The following is an 11,997-nucleotide window of genomic DNA, read 5'->3' as shown; positions in this document are numbered from 1 at the left end:
TCTCGTGCAGGATGAATGAAGAGAATTAGTTCAGAGGAGTGAATTAAGTTTCCTGTGTAAGATAATTTAGTTTGGTGTTTATGCTGTTCTTATTAAAAAAACTCCATCAACTGTGTACTGGCACTTCTGTAGCTTCTGCTTCTAGTACATACTGATGGCCCCTTTTGCCTCATAACTGACCACAAACAATACAGTACAGGAGGGGGAAAACAGAAGCAAAATTTGAATTTCTCATCACTCAAGACCTAATCAGATTCAGGAGTGGGTGGACAATGGAATAAATTTAAAATGTTGAATAATGTATAGATGTAAACCCCCGTGTATTTGCAAAACTATGAAAGCAGGCCAAAAAGTTGCAACTTGGTATAGTTTCTCCTAGGCAGACAACGAGCCATTTATGCCCGCTCGAACTCTTAGCATTTCAGTTCTCTTGCTTCTCTCCATTACCTCCACCAGCCATCCAACACTCTCTTTAATCCCCATCCTGCAATCGAATTTTCATTTCGCCCCAAAGGAGAAAATCAGACGGAGAAAGAGAAATTCATTAAAGAAATTCTTGCTATAACCACGTAAAAAAGAAACCGAGTCGAAGAATAGAATGGATATCTATTTACTTACCCATCATATGCTGAGACAGCTTCAAACATGTAGACCCTTTCATCCAACTTCTTGAGATCTAGATATCGAGCAAGTTCTTCAGCTGATACAGAATCAGAAAGATCCTGCCACCAAAAAAAATTATATCCAGTGATACAGCATCTAAAAACTCGAAGGGAAAATTTTCAATAAGCTGTTGAGAGATAATAAGAGACTGCCATTTATTCCTAGCATTTTCAGTATTTACTGAAAATGTCGACATGCTATGACATGTCAATTAGACTTTAAGAAAACATAATCCAGAATGAGCCGTCCTAAAAACCCGAGGAAGGGAAGAGTTAGTCTTACCTGCTTGTTTGCCAATATCAAAAGAGGGGCTCCTTGCAAATCTTCATGCCGAAGTGCCTTTTCTGATGCACAATTGTGAATATTACAGTATCAGCATATCATTCTAATTAATTATAACCTCGCACCTCTCTTGTAGTAATGTTAAAACCATAGCCAGTATATGCTCTGCTAGTGTACATAAACAATTTTTTACTTACCCAGTGCAGATTTCGCATCTTCAAAACGTGAGGGGCATGCAGCATCTATCACATAGATCACAGCATGCGCTTCTTCATAGTATTTCTCCCAAATTGACCGCAGACCAGGCTGACAGAATACAATTTTATACGACTGAACTTCCAGCTTGCATAATATAATTTGATTACGAGCATAAAATATTTTAACACTGTGCATCACATATATCTGCTACCAAGAGCTGGTAAACTTAAATCTTACTCAAACCTCATCTTTTAATAAGGCTTGCTTTGAATAACAGTTCCTAGCAAAGCTAGAAGGAGCTATAGTTATTAGACAATTTAATACATGAAATTCACAAACCTGACCTCCCAGGTCCCAGAAAACAAGTTTGTTATTGGACGCTTCAATACGACCGATATTGAGTCCCACAGTTGGAACAATTCGATCAGGGGGAAGGCCTTCAGAATTTGAGTATGTAGACTTCAATTTCTCCAACAGAGTCTGGAAATCCAAATACAATCAAATGTTAACAAGTTTTCAGAAGATGACCTTGGAAGCAGAAAGAAAATAGAGCCTATAAAACTCATAGATCTTTGATGGAATTTAGAGGAGAAGAACTTCAATAGAATATGCCAAACATAAAAAAGAGGTGGGGCTATCAAGAAGTATTACTGTTTTCCCAGCCTTGTCAATTCCAAGAATGAGTACATGAAACTCTGTCTTGCTATATAGATGCTTCCAAAGTCCATAAAGCAATGAGAACATCTCTGCCGTATTTTATAGAACGGTACTCTTAGTTTCGTTCTTCAGATGTAAGGAAAAATTACTTCATGATGTATTGCTTAATCTCTCTAAGAAGATCAGTCCACAATCCTGCAGATGACAAGAAACAATGAACCTGCATGTATATTTATAGCAGCTAAAAAGAAAAGAAAAAAAAACATGAAGTATGAGCCAATATACATAAAGGTCGGGATTTTATACAAAAGGATCGATCTCTGTTTCTGTTTTCACATTTGAGTTGCGTTAATTATGGTTCTTAGTTTTTACATGACTACAGATGATTTGCTAAGGAATTCCTACGCACTTCCAATGAAACACTATCATTAGGACTTAGGACTAAATGCATAGTTTGGACATCCTGGAAACTGCCTCATGGCATAATCAACCAACAATATAAGTAGCATAGTTAAATTATTCGTAGATTTAACAAAACACAAATTAAGATACTTATTAAAAACCTGAGGATTCGTCTAAAACAAGGTTTCATTCTATAAATTACCGAAAGCTAACATGAGATTGTACAGTGACCTGGGTGGGGTTGGTTAATTAGGAATTTACACAGCACAGGCTTCTAAAATGTACACCTCATAGACATAAAAGCAACTATCTACATGCTACAGAGCTACAATAAATACAGCATAGTTACACTACAATACTTGGAGAGAATACAAAAACAGCAATATCTGGCTGAATTCAGTCAATGTTGTATTATTATGTCAGAATAGAATATAGCATCCATATAGTTTCTCCAACAAACTAAATTTTGGCTCACTAATAAACTAATTTCAACCAGACCATTGCTCGATAAATCAACCAGACCCTTTACGAGTAGCTCATGGCCTTAGCTATGTGTATAAAGTGACTATCATCTAGTCATCTTTTCATGTATGACATCTCTATTTTGGCAAATTCCTTACCTCATGCTCCCAAGTCTTTTAGCTAACAATTCTCAATGTACTCACGATGGCCGCACTTGCTAAGAAATCAAGCAAAATTCTCCACTTCAATCACGTTGTATATAATGCTCAAAGGAGTCCTGCAACAAATCCTTCTCAAGATTCTGACAGACCAAAAAATGTCTTTCTTATTCCCTCATCTACTATGAGAATTGAAATGATTCTAATGCCAGTACAGCATGCACCCAACCACTGACACCATACACAATAAACCAATTAATTAACAGTCGCAATCATATTCCGAGAAAAGAAAATGAACAGAGAGATCCAAGGAGAGCAATACAAACAAGAAAAACCAAGGAACTTGAGATCTCGTCCCAAAACTACGAAATTAAAATTGACCCACATTTCAGATGGCGAATTAGAACTATAAATTATGTAAAAGCCAAAACAGATAACCCAGATCAATAACATATAAGCAGCTCAACATGATCATTGAAGAATAGCAAGGATTGTGAGAAGGACCAATATATGAAAGAAAAGATGCTTACTCCGGTGAAATATCAAAGAGCTGTCCTTGATGGCTACCGCCTTATTGAGAAGGCTATGATTCGATAAAATCAAAACCAATAAATGAAAGCAAAGATGCTTACTCCGGTGAAATATCCAAAAGCTTTCCTGCGGACTTGCCCCCCCAGTTTTTTTTTTTCCCCCTTTAATTTCCCCTGTTAATACTTAATGTTATATTCTTCTATTCCCGTATTACCCCTTCTTGGTGAACGGCCCAGATCACGCCACGATGAAGAACACGTCACTCAAGTCATCCGCCGACATGGCACTATAACAGAAGCGGGCCTGAAATAGCTGGGCCAAGCCCCACTCGATAAACACATGAGCGGGCCTGAAATAACCCAACCTTAACCACGTTTCAGAGCATGAAAAGGTCGAGAATTCCATGGTAGAACGAGGACAACGAATTGACGGGTACGTGTCTCTATCTTGTTCTGGTTTTTATCATGAATTTCTTTCATTCGCTGTCTACGATCTGGTTTATTCCTGAGGAATTTCGTACGACGGAAGTAAGCGTAGGTCGCTGGTAAAAATGGCTGTGGTGAGTTAGATACTTCGTTGAATGTAAATTCTTTGAATTCCCTGGCGATTTCTAGGCAGTCAAACGGAAATTTAAGGATATTTTGTATTTCTTTCTGAATTATTTTTCAATTACATCTAGAACAAGCCTTTTGATTCATTCTGTAGCAGTTTGTGAAATTAGGGTTTTGACGAGTCATTGTAATTTGTAAAACGGTTCTCTTGCGTGGTTTTCACTTTATTTTTTTCGAAGAACCAAAAATTTTATGTCTCCTTTTTGTCCCCTCAAAAGATTCTAGCAAAATAGTTCAGTTTCTTGAGTGGTATTGATTGCATTAGGGACTTACTTGTTTGAGTTGAAGCATTGTAACTTGATTCCACGATTGTGATTGCTCTTTGTTTGTGCATTTCCTGTTGTATTTGCCCCATTTTTTTGAACCATTCGATTGACTGTGTGATAATTAGATTTATGGTTTGAATTTGGATGAAAATAAATTAATATTGGTTATTTGATGCATGTGATGAAAATTTTAAGCAACCACAATACCACATGAAAATTGAGCAACACTTCTCTCTCTTTTTTTTGTAAAATCCCATTGTGCATGGTTTCTTAAATCTAGTTCTCTAAAGGTTTTGTGGTGCATGACATAGAACTAATTCTGCTTGGAAGTCTTTTAAGCTGTGGATTAGAATGTTTGGCAAATCCACTGTTGACTTTTGAATTCCTGTGAGCTTCACACATCTGTTTCTTGCATTCCAAAAAGTGCATCTTTTTTTGTAAAGTATGGCCCAATTTGGATCTATCTTTGGGCTTCAGGCATTCCAAATGCAATTTAATCTTAGAGTTGAAAGTGCCCATGTATTGAATATCTGAGAAGCTGCATCCCGTAAGGTTTAAATTTGATCAAATCAATAGCCTGAAAAATATCTTTCCATTTTTTTTTATCATCGCTGTGTATATACAAGAAATGTGCTTTATTACAGTGAAGATATGTACAAATAATAAACTTTGGCTAACTTTTGTTTGTAGTGGCTAAAACTGTAGTATTCTTGGCAATTTTTGATAAATGGGAGACTAAAACTGTACTATTCTTGGCCTTTTCCGGTAATATAAACGTTCTCATGTGCAAATTTGTTCTTGTTGCTTGATGCTCAACTTTACTAATAGTTGAGGCTGGCGTAACGACGACTTGCATGATATCTATTCTTACTGCTTGTTATGGTGTGGTGTAATGGATATTGCTTGATATAAATAATTTAACAAGTTTCGTTTTTACCATGTTACAGGGAGGTCAGTGAACAATTGCTTAGTGCTGGTACCAGGGTGTGAAGAGACAACCAGTTCTCAATAATGAAGTACTATTTTCTTTCTGATCTGATTTTCTATTGCACCATCTTTTGCGATTATTGGTTTATTTTCAATGTTGTGCATTATAGATAAAATCATGTAATAAGGAACAACTTGATACTGGATGCTTTGTGTTACTTTCATGGCACCGCACCATTTCTAATTGATTCATTTGTGGTACTAGTGAATTGCTAAAGATCATTGAGACGGAGAGCTTATGGTATTCCTCATTTTAGGGCTTTGTAGCACGAAGTGTGTTACTATCATGTGTGACTAATTTGTCTTAAACTCGGTTAGGTTTTTCTTGCCCCTTCTTTTCATCTTGCATAAAAATATGTAGGGCATTTTTATTTACAGTGACACATAATACCTTATGATGTCAAAATCATTTTCTGTATCATGTCTAGCTACTTTCAAATTTGTGGATGTAATGTATCTGTGCTGAATAGAAAGAATATAAACATTACTTACATGCTATGGTTCTGCAAGAAGAACCATACAGTTCCACTGCCCATCATAAATATTGCATGTTCTCATCATAAATATCGCATGGTCTCATCATAATACGCAGTTACGGGAACAAGTGCTGTGTGCAAATGTTCTGTTTCTCTTTTTTGCTTCATGATCTTTTAGATTTACTTTACTAGTGCAGTTTCTTATTGACATTTGCTGTGAAGCATGCCGAGTTTTTTTAATTGCTGCAGACTGCAAGTATACTTAAATACTGAAGTTTAAAGTAATTTCATCATTTTGTACGGGTAGCAGGGGGAGAGTAAGATGGGATGAGGCAAATCTGGTGGAAAATGAAGCAAATAAGCCTGTACGACAGAAAATCACTGAACCAAAGACTCCATATCACCGCATGGTAGATGATGATGGTATGTTATTTCTTCATTGTTATGTGTTCTGTGGAGATTGAAGGTCAACTTTACATATGTGCAGGTATGCATGCACACTAGTTATTGTCTGCATGTTACAAATATGCCTAAGGAAGGTGCATAACATAGGCAATGGTACTATGTGGAGTAGAAGCTTCATGTCCCTGACATGTGTTGATAATTGTAGGTTCTCTGTCCCCTATCCGTGGCAGATTTGACGAGTGTGCAGGTGATGTGATGCATGCCGAAGAGTTAAGGACTGCTCTGAATGATGTGGCCTCCTCAAGTAGAAACTCCACAAGGAAACCTAGTGGCTGGACTTCATCTGAAGATGAAGCTGATCCTATGGAGCAAGATGGAGGTACCTGAAGTTAATTTTTTTTGCATGAATCATGTTGTTCTACTTCCCTCCACCTTGGTTGATAGTTATTGGCAACTGCTGTATCTCAGCATCTTCACTTTATGCATACGATTAAGGGCGTTTTGTCTTTGGAGATAATTTCAGCGATGAATACTGTAATAAAACAAAATAAAGGCAATAAAGGCTATGATGATGGTGAAAGAACTACATATAGCTGTTACAGAGGTTCTATATTCTGATTAAGTCCAGTTTTTGAGAGATATGAAAGGGGCAGCTGCTCTTTGGGGTGAAATTACTAATGCAGGAATAAATGAAAGTTTAAGTTACCAAATTCGATTCGTCTTTTTTAAAGTTAATTTCAAGGTATAGCTATTGAATTCTTTTGTTCTGATGTTACCAGATTCCAAATCAGATAGAAGTGCAAATTTCAGGAAGCACAGGCGAGCACACTACAATGAGTTTTTGAAGGTCAAAGAACTGCGATGCAAGGGTTCATTCCTCGAGGATGAAGACAATGATGGTGAAGATAAAGAGGGGAAATGTGATTCTTCTTCATCCTTAAGCCCTGGAGTGAGAGATATAGACATCAAAGAAGGTAACTCAACTTCACCTCAACAATCTGCTTAACATCCAGCTAACGGTGTTTAGAAGCCACCAAGGGATTCTGACGCACAGTGAAATTCTCACTCTCTTTCTCAAACTGGTTGCTGTTCTAGCAGATAAAACAATTATCTGATCGCTATTTGGGCTTCTGCAAATGATAGTATTTGTGCGTGTACACTCCCTCACTTGTCTCACATTGTTGTGATCAATTTGCAAATATTTTTTTTTCAAGGATTTAAAGGAAATAAACGTAACCTTTTTTTGTGGATTATTTGCTAGCTTAGTTGATTATGGGTACACGTATTATACATAGGTGCTCTAGAACTGATCTGCTTTGTCGGTTTGAAACAACAAAGAACAAATTGTGTGTACGTGCGTCAGCTTGGGCCCGCACTTCAATTTTCAATTCATACAGTATAGCTTATCCTCTTCCACAGTTCCACACTTCCACTGCACCGGACAGCCAAACCAAGTCGCAAGCTATAATCCCATGGTCCAAAGACAACCAAATTCAGACTCCAATGGATAGCGAAATCACTTCGATGTCCGGTTTAGCCTCGCAAATGTGCAACCAAATAGCCTCTATCTTCTCCAAACCCAACTACCCCCACCCACCACCCTTGGATCTCATGGTGACGGAGCTCTCCACCGTCGCAAAACATAACGGCCGGGTCTTTCTCTACGGAGTGGGCCGTGAGGGACTGATGCTGAAGGCCCTCTGTATGCGTCTAGCCCACTTGGGTATCTCAACCCACTTCGTCTTTGACATGACCACGCCCCCGATTACCAGCACCGACCTCCTCATCGCCTCGGCTGGGCCCGGAGGATTCTCCACCGTCGATGCAATATGTTCCGTGGCGAGATCCCACGGCGCTAGAGTTCTGGTGTTGACAGCTCAGCCGCAGACGGGGTCATGCGTGAAGCATGCGAGTGTGGTGTGCTATGTGCCGGCGCAGACCATGGCGGATGATGAGGGTACTCCTGGGGAGAAGAAATCACGGCCGTTGATGCCGATGGGGAGCCTTTATGAAGGGGCTATGTTTGTGCTGTTTGAGATGGTGGTGTATCAGCTTGGTGAGGCATTGGGCCAGAGTCCCGAGGCCGTCCGATCTCGGCATACTAATCTTGAATGATGTGTCTAGGTTTGTTTGTCGGTTTGGTCCCATTTGGTAACATTACTCGTCATTAATGACATGGGTTTGAAAATTTCGAAATGTAAAGTTAATATTTATATTTATTAATTGTAAGCTTCTTACGGTTAAAAGTACGCCTCCTCATACGCAACACGCACGACCTTTCTCTCATTCAGCAACGCACAGATTCTCTCGTTCATCGTCCCCGCTCCTTCAATGTCTAACCATGCGTTGTTCGCTTCTCTACGCATTCCGTTTTTTATCCTTCACGATCTCCACATGCTCTCTGATTCACACACTGTGTCAACCCTAATCGCTGAAACGATGCGGTAAGCGATGCGCGAAAGAATGCCTCCATAATTCTCTGGTTCGGTTCAAGAAGAATCTCCGAGTCATAATTCTCTGGTTCAAGAAGAATCCCCGAGTCAACGATTATCAGGGCCTTGTGGCTACCTCCGATTATCACGCCGCAAGTTCCTCTCTCCATCTTCGACGATCTCCGGATTCGCTGTGGTATGCCTCTTCTGCTCTGTGTTATATCCCTTTTGTTAATGTGTTTTTACGTTTTAGTTGTTTTCGTTCAAACAGCATCTCCGATCAGCCAGGCCTTGTAAATCTATGGTTCATATGTACGTCTTCGATCAGCCGATTCTTTCTCGTACGTACCTTCTTCTGCTCTGTCTTAGATTCCTCTTTATCTTTTTTGTTCTGCGTTTTTAAGTTTTTCTATGTAGTTAACTTGTTTTGGAATTCTGTAATTGTATTAATCGAATCTGAAGTCATTGGAATGAAAACACATTGAGCAATGAAATTCTAATTTTCCAGCATTTGAGCAGTGTATTTGAATTTGTCTAACAACTATGTCACGCTAAATGTGAACAAGATTGTTATAAGAGGGAGCCAAAAACTTTGATATGCCTTGATACGGTGGAAAGAGAGAAATGTCTTACTCTGATTTCATGATATTTCATTTGAATCTCGTATTGACTGAATTTTTCTGATGATTTGCATTGTAACTTAAGAAAGGCATAAGGAATTGCAGGAAAAGGGGTCTAATCTGAGAACGTCCGTATTTTATATATTTGCAAACAGAGGTATTGTGTGGGGCCTACGGCCACGGGAGAGTTTTTTATTTGTTGAATTCATCTAGAGGACTAGAGTTAAAACAACCTATATATTCACTGAAAGTCTGAAAGAGATAGATAACCACCTACTTGATGGTAACTATTCTCTCCCCTAAGAGGAATTCTAGGAAAAGATTTTTGGAGGACTCCTCTTCTATGATATCGAGGTGGCCTTCTTTGGCAGTGCTTCAGTGCTTATTATGTGAATTTATGTTCTGAGGTCTTTGGATCTGCAGTTGTCCGACTAATAATCACTAATAGTGTAATCTGAAATACTTGATTTGAATCATATGATGAGTTGAAGAAACTTCTACAGCCCCTAAGCTCACTTATCCTGTCTCCAGTTTTACATTTTGTTAGACCAAACTTGGCCTGGGGTGAGTTATCATTGTTTTTGAAAGTTATTTTTACTGTTTTTCTTCTTTTACCATTTTCTTTCTTCAGGGATTTTAATTTTCAAAATAATACTTGATGCTCATTGGTACAAGGAAATAAGATAGTTGGACTAGGAATCAGGTCATCTTCTCACATCTAATGATCTAAAGGAATTAATTCATGATTGTAAATCAATGCTGTGCAAGAGAAATTGGAGATGGATCAAGGAAACTTCGGCTCAATCCAAGGAGAAAGTTGACCAAATTTGAGGTAACGAAACAAAATAATTCAAATTTCATGCTGATAGAGAAGTTCATTAGATAGATCTGTTTTTGTTACGTAGAATCCAGATGTTGTGGGACCAGGACAAATGCAGTAGTAAATTCATTGGTTGCATATTTTAGATATTTGGAGGGAACAGCTCGATATGACTGGAGAGAGTGTGAAGTTTTAGTCAGATATTAGGCTGTGTCGACGTAGACTATGATGAATGAACTGTGAACAACTTTCTTCTTACTTTTTTTTTTAAAGTCATTGTTGTACTTACATACAATGTAATGAAAATATGCTTGATTCATGGAGAAGGATCACATGGTAATTCCTGATTTTGATGACACGGCTTAAAGACATGTAGAACTGAATTTGGCATAGCATACTATGCTGTATGTGGTAAGTCCCCTTCTGTTTGAGACTTCAGATTTGAAACTGCCTCCGCAAAGTTACTTTCGATATCCTGTCTAAGTTATATAATACATTGATATTTAGCATGCTTAAAGATAATATAGTTCCTCTTGGTTCTTTTAGTGATAGCTTATGGGAAAAAGATGTCAATCAATTTTAGTTCTTGGTGTTTATCAATCATATTGTTTACCCTACATCTTTTAACGAAAGTTTTGGTGGGGACCTGCATAAAATTGGCCTGAGATTGCTGGTATCTTGCAAATGAACTTAATCAGCTTGTATTTTACGCTCTTATCATTCTGAAAGAGCGTGGTTTGATGGATGAAATAACCAACTCGTTACAGCCTGCATGCTCTTTATACTCTCGTCTCATAAGGAGATCTCCATTGAGCTTTATTTCTTTGCAGGGCGCAGTATGTTGTGCATTACAGAAGCGCAGAATTGAGCTTCATTCACTATGCGCTTTGGCCCCTCCATGTAGGTATTATATCTAGAAGGAGAGTGCTTTATTAAAGCAATCGAGTACAAGAAAGAGATAGATGCTGATTTTTATTTCCCTTTGGATATGCCGCAGCAACTGTGGTTTTGGTCACATTTTATCTTTGTTACATCCGTGCAGGGGAGTTCAGATGCTTAGCTATTGTGAATATTTATGTCAGCTCTCATGATTACTTTAAATTGCATGCATCTTTCTATCATTTCAATCTATATCCTCTACGTAACACTTCTTAAGAGATTTACAGAAAAGACAGATCAATCATGGAGCATATTAAATTTGGACACGGAGATGTAATGGCAGTATATTTCAGGTTCAGCTATGAACTGCCTACATTTTTCTGGTCATTAATTTCTTCCAAGATTATTTTTGCTGGGTCCTGGGTATATCTCATTCTAAGTTCTTGTCGTGTGACCTTTAAAGAAAACAAATGCATTTTAGATTATAGGAAATTTTCGACCTAGGTTGTTCTGGATATCTGACTATTTGTACCTTCCACTAAGAATTTTGTTTTTTCTGTTCTTTTCAGTATATGTATGTTGGGACGAGGGTCCAGCTATAGTGTTTTGGTGCTTTTCTTGACACTACAATGACAACGTGAATAATATAAGTGAAGGAAGATTTCAAGTCTGGGCCATTACAAAAAATCAGAAAAATCAAACATTGTGCATATTAATCCATGTGGGCTGAAGTGGTAAAGGACTTTATTGAAGAAGTTCGCAAACCAGTGCACCATAGGTATGTTTCTAACTTCTATAATAGCCTTTCTTTTGCTCTACTCTTCCGGTATGTGCATGTAGCTCACTGTTGCTTTGTTTCAGATTCTCATTAACATCCCTCCACCCCCCAATTGGCTTAGTAGTATATAGCTCTCTTTTGGATTTGAAATTTGAATCATGAAAAAGGTTCAAGTAATAATTAAAAATATATATATGATTTATCCAAAAAACAAAATCCTCGAAATCACCAAACATGAAGTGCAGTGTAAACTCCTCTTGGTCGAAGATCTCTCTCGTCCCATTTACTAGGCAGTGTTCACTTTTTTAAGACATTTATTACTCATCTGCGCTTTATCAATTGTCCAACTATTATCATTCTCCGTCTTCAT

General features: G+C 38.0%; 3 protein-coding genes across 15 annotated transcripts; 2 read left to right on the top strand and 1 right to left on the bottom strand.

Annotated features, from left to right (window-relative positions):
• Positions 1–198: 198 nt before the first annotated feature.
• LOC119985743 (ADP-ribosylation factor-related protein 1-like) lies at positions 199–3,510 on the bottom strand. 7 transcript variants are annotated; one of them, XM_038830116.1, is made up of 8 exons: positions 3,455–3,510; positions 2,823–3,053; positions 1,795–1,995; positions 1,483–1,623; positions 1,143–1,251; positions 946–1,007; positions 619–722; positions 199–484 (listed from the first exon to the last, which is right to left on the bottom strand). In XM_038830116.1, exons 3-8 carry the CDS (start codon positions 1,885–1,887, stop codon positions 376–378), a joined length of 618 nt encoding a protein of 205 aa, XP_038686044.1. In that variant the 5' UTR covers positions 1,888–1,995; positions 2,823–3,053; positions 3,455–3,510; the 3' UTR covers positions 199–375. The 7 variants fall into 7 exon arrangements, with proteins under 7 accessions (XP_038686044.1, XP_038686043.1, XP_038686042.1 ...); XM_038830115.1 differs by having other exon boundaries at positions 2,823–2,965; XM_038830114.1 differs by having other exon boundaries at positions 3,353–3,504.
• Positions 3,511–3,713: 203 nt separating this feature from the next.
• LOC119985800 (protein phosphatase inhibitor 2-like) lies at positions 3,714–7,351 on the top strand. 4 transcript variants are annotated; one of them, XM_038830190.1, is made up of 5 exons: positions 3,714–3,785; positions 5,178–5,246; positions 6,001–6,116; positions 6,304–6,477; positions 6,878–7,351. In XM_038830190.1, the coding sequence occupies exons 2-5, from the start codon at positions 5,242–5,244 to the stop codon at positions 7,102–7,104; spliced, it is 522 nt and encodes a 173-aa protein (XP_038686118.1). In that variant the 5' UTR covers positions 3,714–3,785; positions 5,178–5,241; the 3' UTR covers positions 7,105–7,351. The 4 variants fall into 4 exon arrangements, with proteins under 4 accessions (XP_038686118.1, XP_038686121.1, XP_038686120.1 ...); XM_038830193.1 differs by having other exon boundaries at positions 3,738–3,785; positions 6,004–6,116; XM_038830192.1 differs by lacking the exon at positions 3,714–3,785 and adding an exon at positions 3,824–3,912 and having other exon boundaries at positions 6,004–6,116.
• Positions 7,347–11,983, top strand: LOC119985798 (3-hexulose-6-phosphate isomerase). Of its 4 annotated transcripts, none has more exons than XM_038830189.1 (4): positions 7,347–8,726; positions 8,802–8,871; positions 10,801–11,202; positions 11,419–11,983. In XM_038830189.1, exon 1 carries the CDS (start codon positions 7,371–7,373, stop codon positions 8,211–8,213), a length of 843 nt encoding a protein of 280 aa, XP_038686117.1. In that variant the 5' UTR covers positions 7,347–7,370; the 3' UTR covers positions 8,214–8,726; positions 8,802–8,871; positions 10,801–11,202; positions 11,419–11,983. The 4 variants fall into 4 exon arrangements, with proteins under 4 accessions (XP_038686117.1, XP_038686115.1, XP_038686116.1 ...); XM_038830187.1 differs by having other exon boundaries at positions 9,782–11,202; XM_038830188.1 differs by having other exon boundaries at positions 8,802–9,982.
• The last annotated feature ends 14 nt before the right edge of the window (positions 11,984–11,997 follow it).

This window comes from Tripterygium wilfordii, chromosome 19 (genome assembly GCF_013401445.1).
Source record: "Tripterygium wilfordii isolate XIE 37 chromosome 19, ASM1340144v1, whole genome shotgun sequence".
Taxonomy (NCBI): Eukaryota; Viridiplantae; Streptophyta; class Magnoliopsida; order Celastrales; family Celastraceae; genus Tripterygium; species Tripterygium wilfordii.
The sequence above is the reverse complement of the archived record's forward strand: the minus strand, read 5'-3'. Positions and strand labels throughout refer to the sequence as shown.

Bases quoted from the DNA above. Each gene is read 5' to 3' on its own strand.
- LOC119985743 (XM_038830116.1), bottom strand. From the start codon at position 1,887: ATGTTCTCATTGCTTTATGGACTTTGGAAGCATCTATATAGCAAGACA. The intron at 1,624-1,794 runs GTAATACTTCTT...TTGGATTTCCAG, and splicing joins TTGACAAGGCTGGGAAAACA to ACTCTGTTGGAGAAATTGAA. The intron at 1,252-1,482 runs GTTTGTGAATTT...GTATTCTGTCAG, and splicing joins TCTGGGACCTGGGAGGTCAG to CCTGGTCTGCGGTCAATTTG.
- LOC119985800 (XM_038830190.1), top strand. The intron at 6,117-6,303 runs GTATGTTATTTC...TGATAATTGTAG, and splicing joins CCGCATGGTAGATGATGATG to GTTCTCTGTCCCCTATCCGT. The intron at 6,478-6,877 runs GTACCTGAAGTT...TGATGTTACCAG, and splicing joins TCCTATGGAGCAAGATGGAG to ATTCCAAATCAGATAGAAGT.
- LOC119985798 (XM_038830189.1), top strand. From the start codon at position 7,371: ATGGGTACACGTATTATACATAGGTGCTCTAGAACTGATCTGCTTTGT.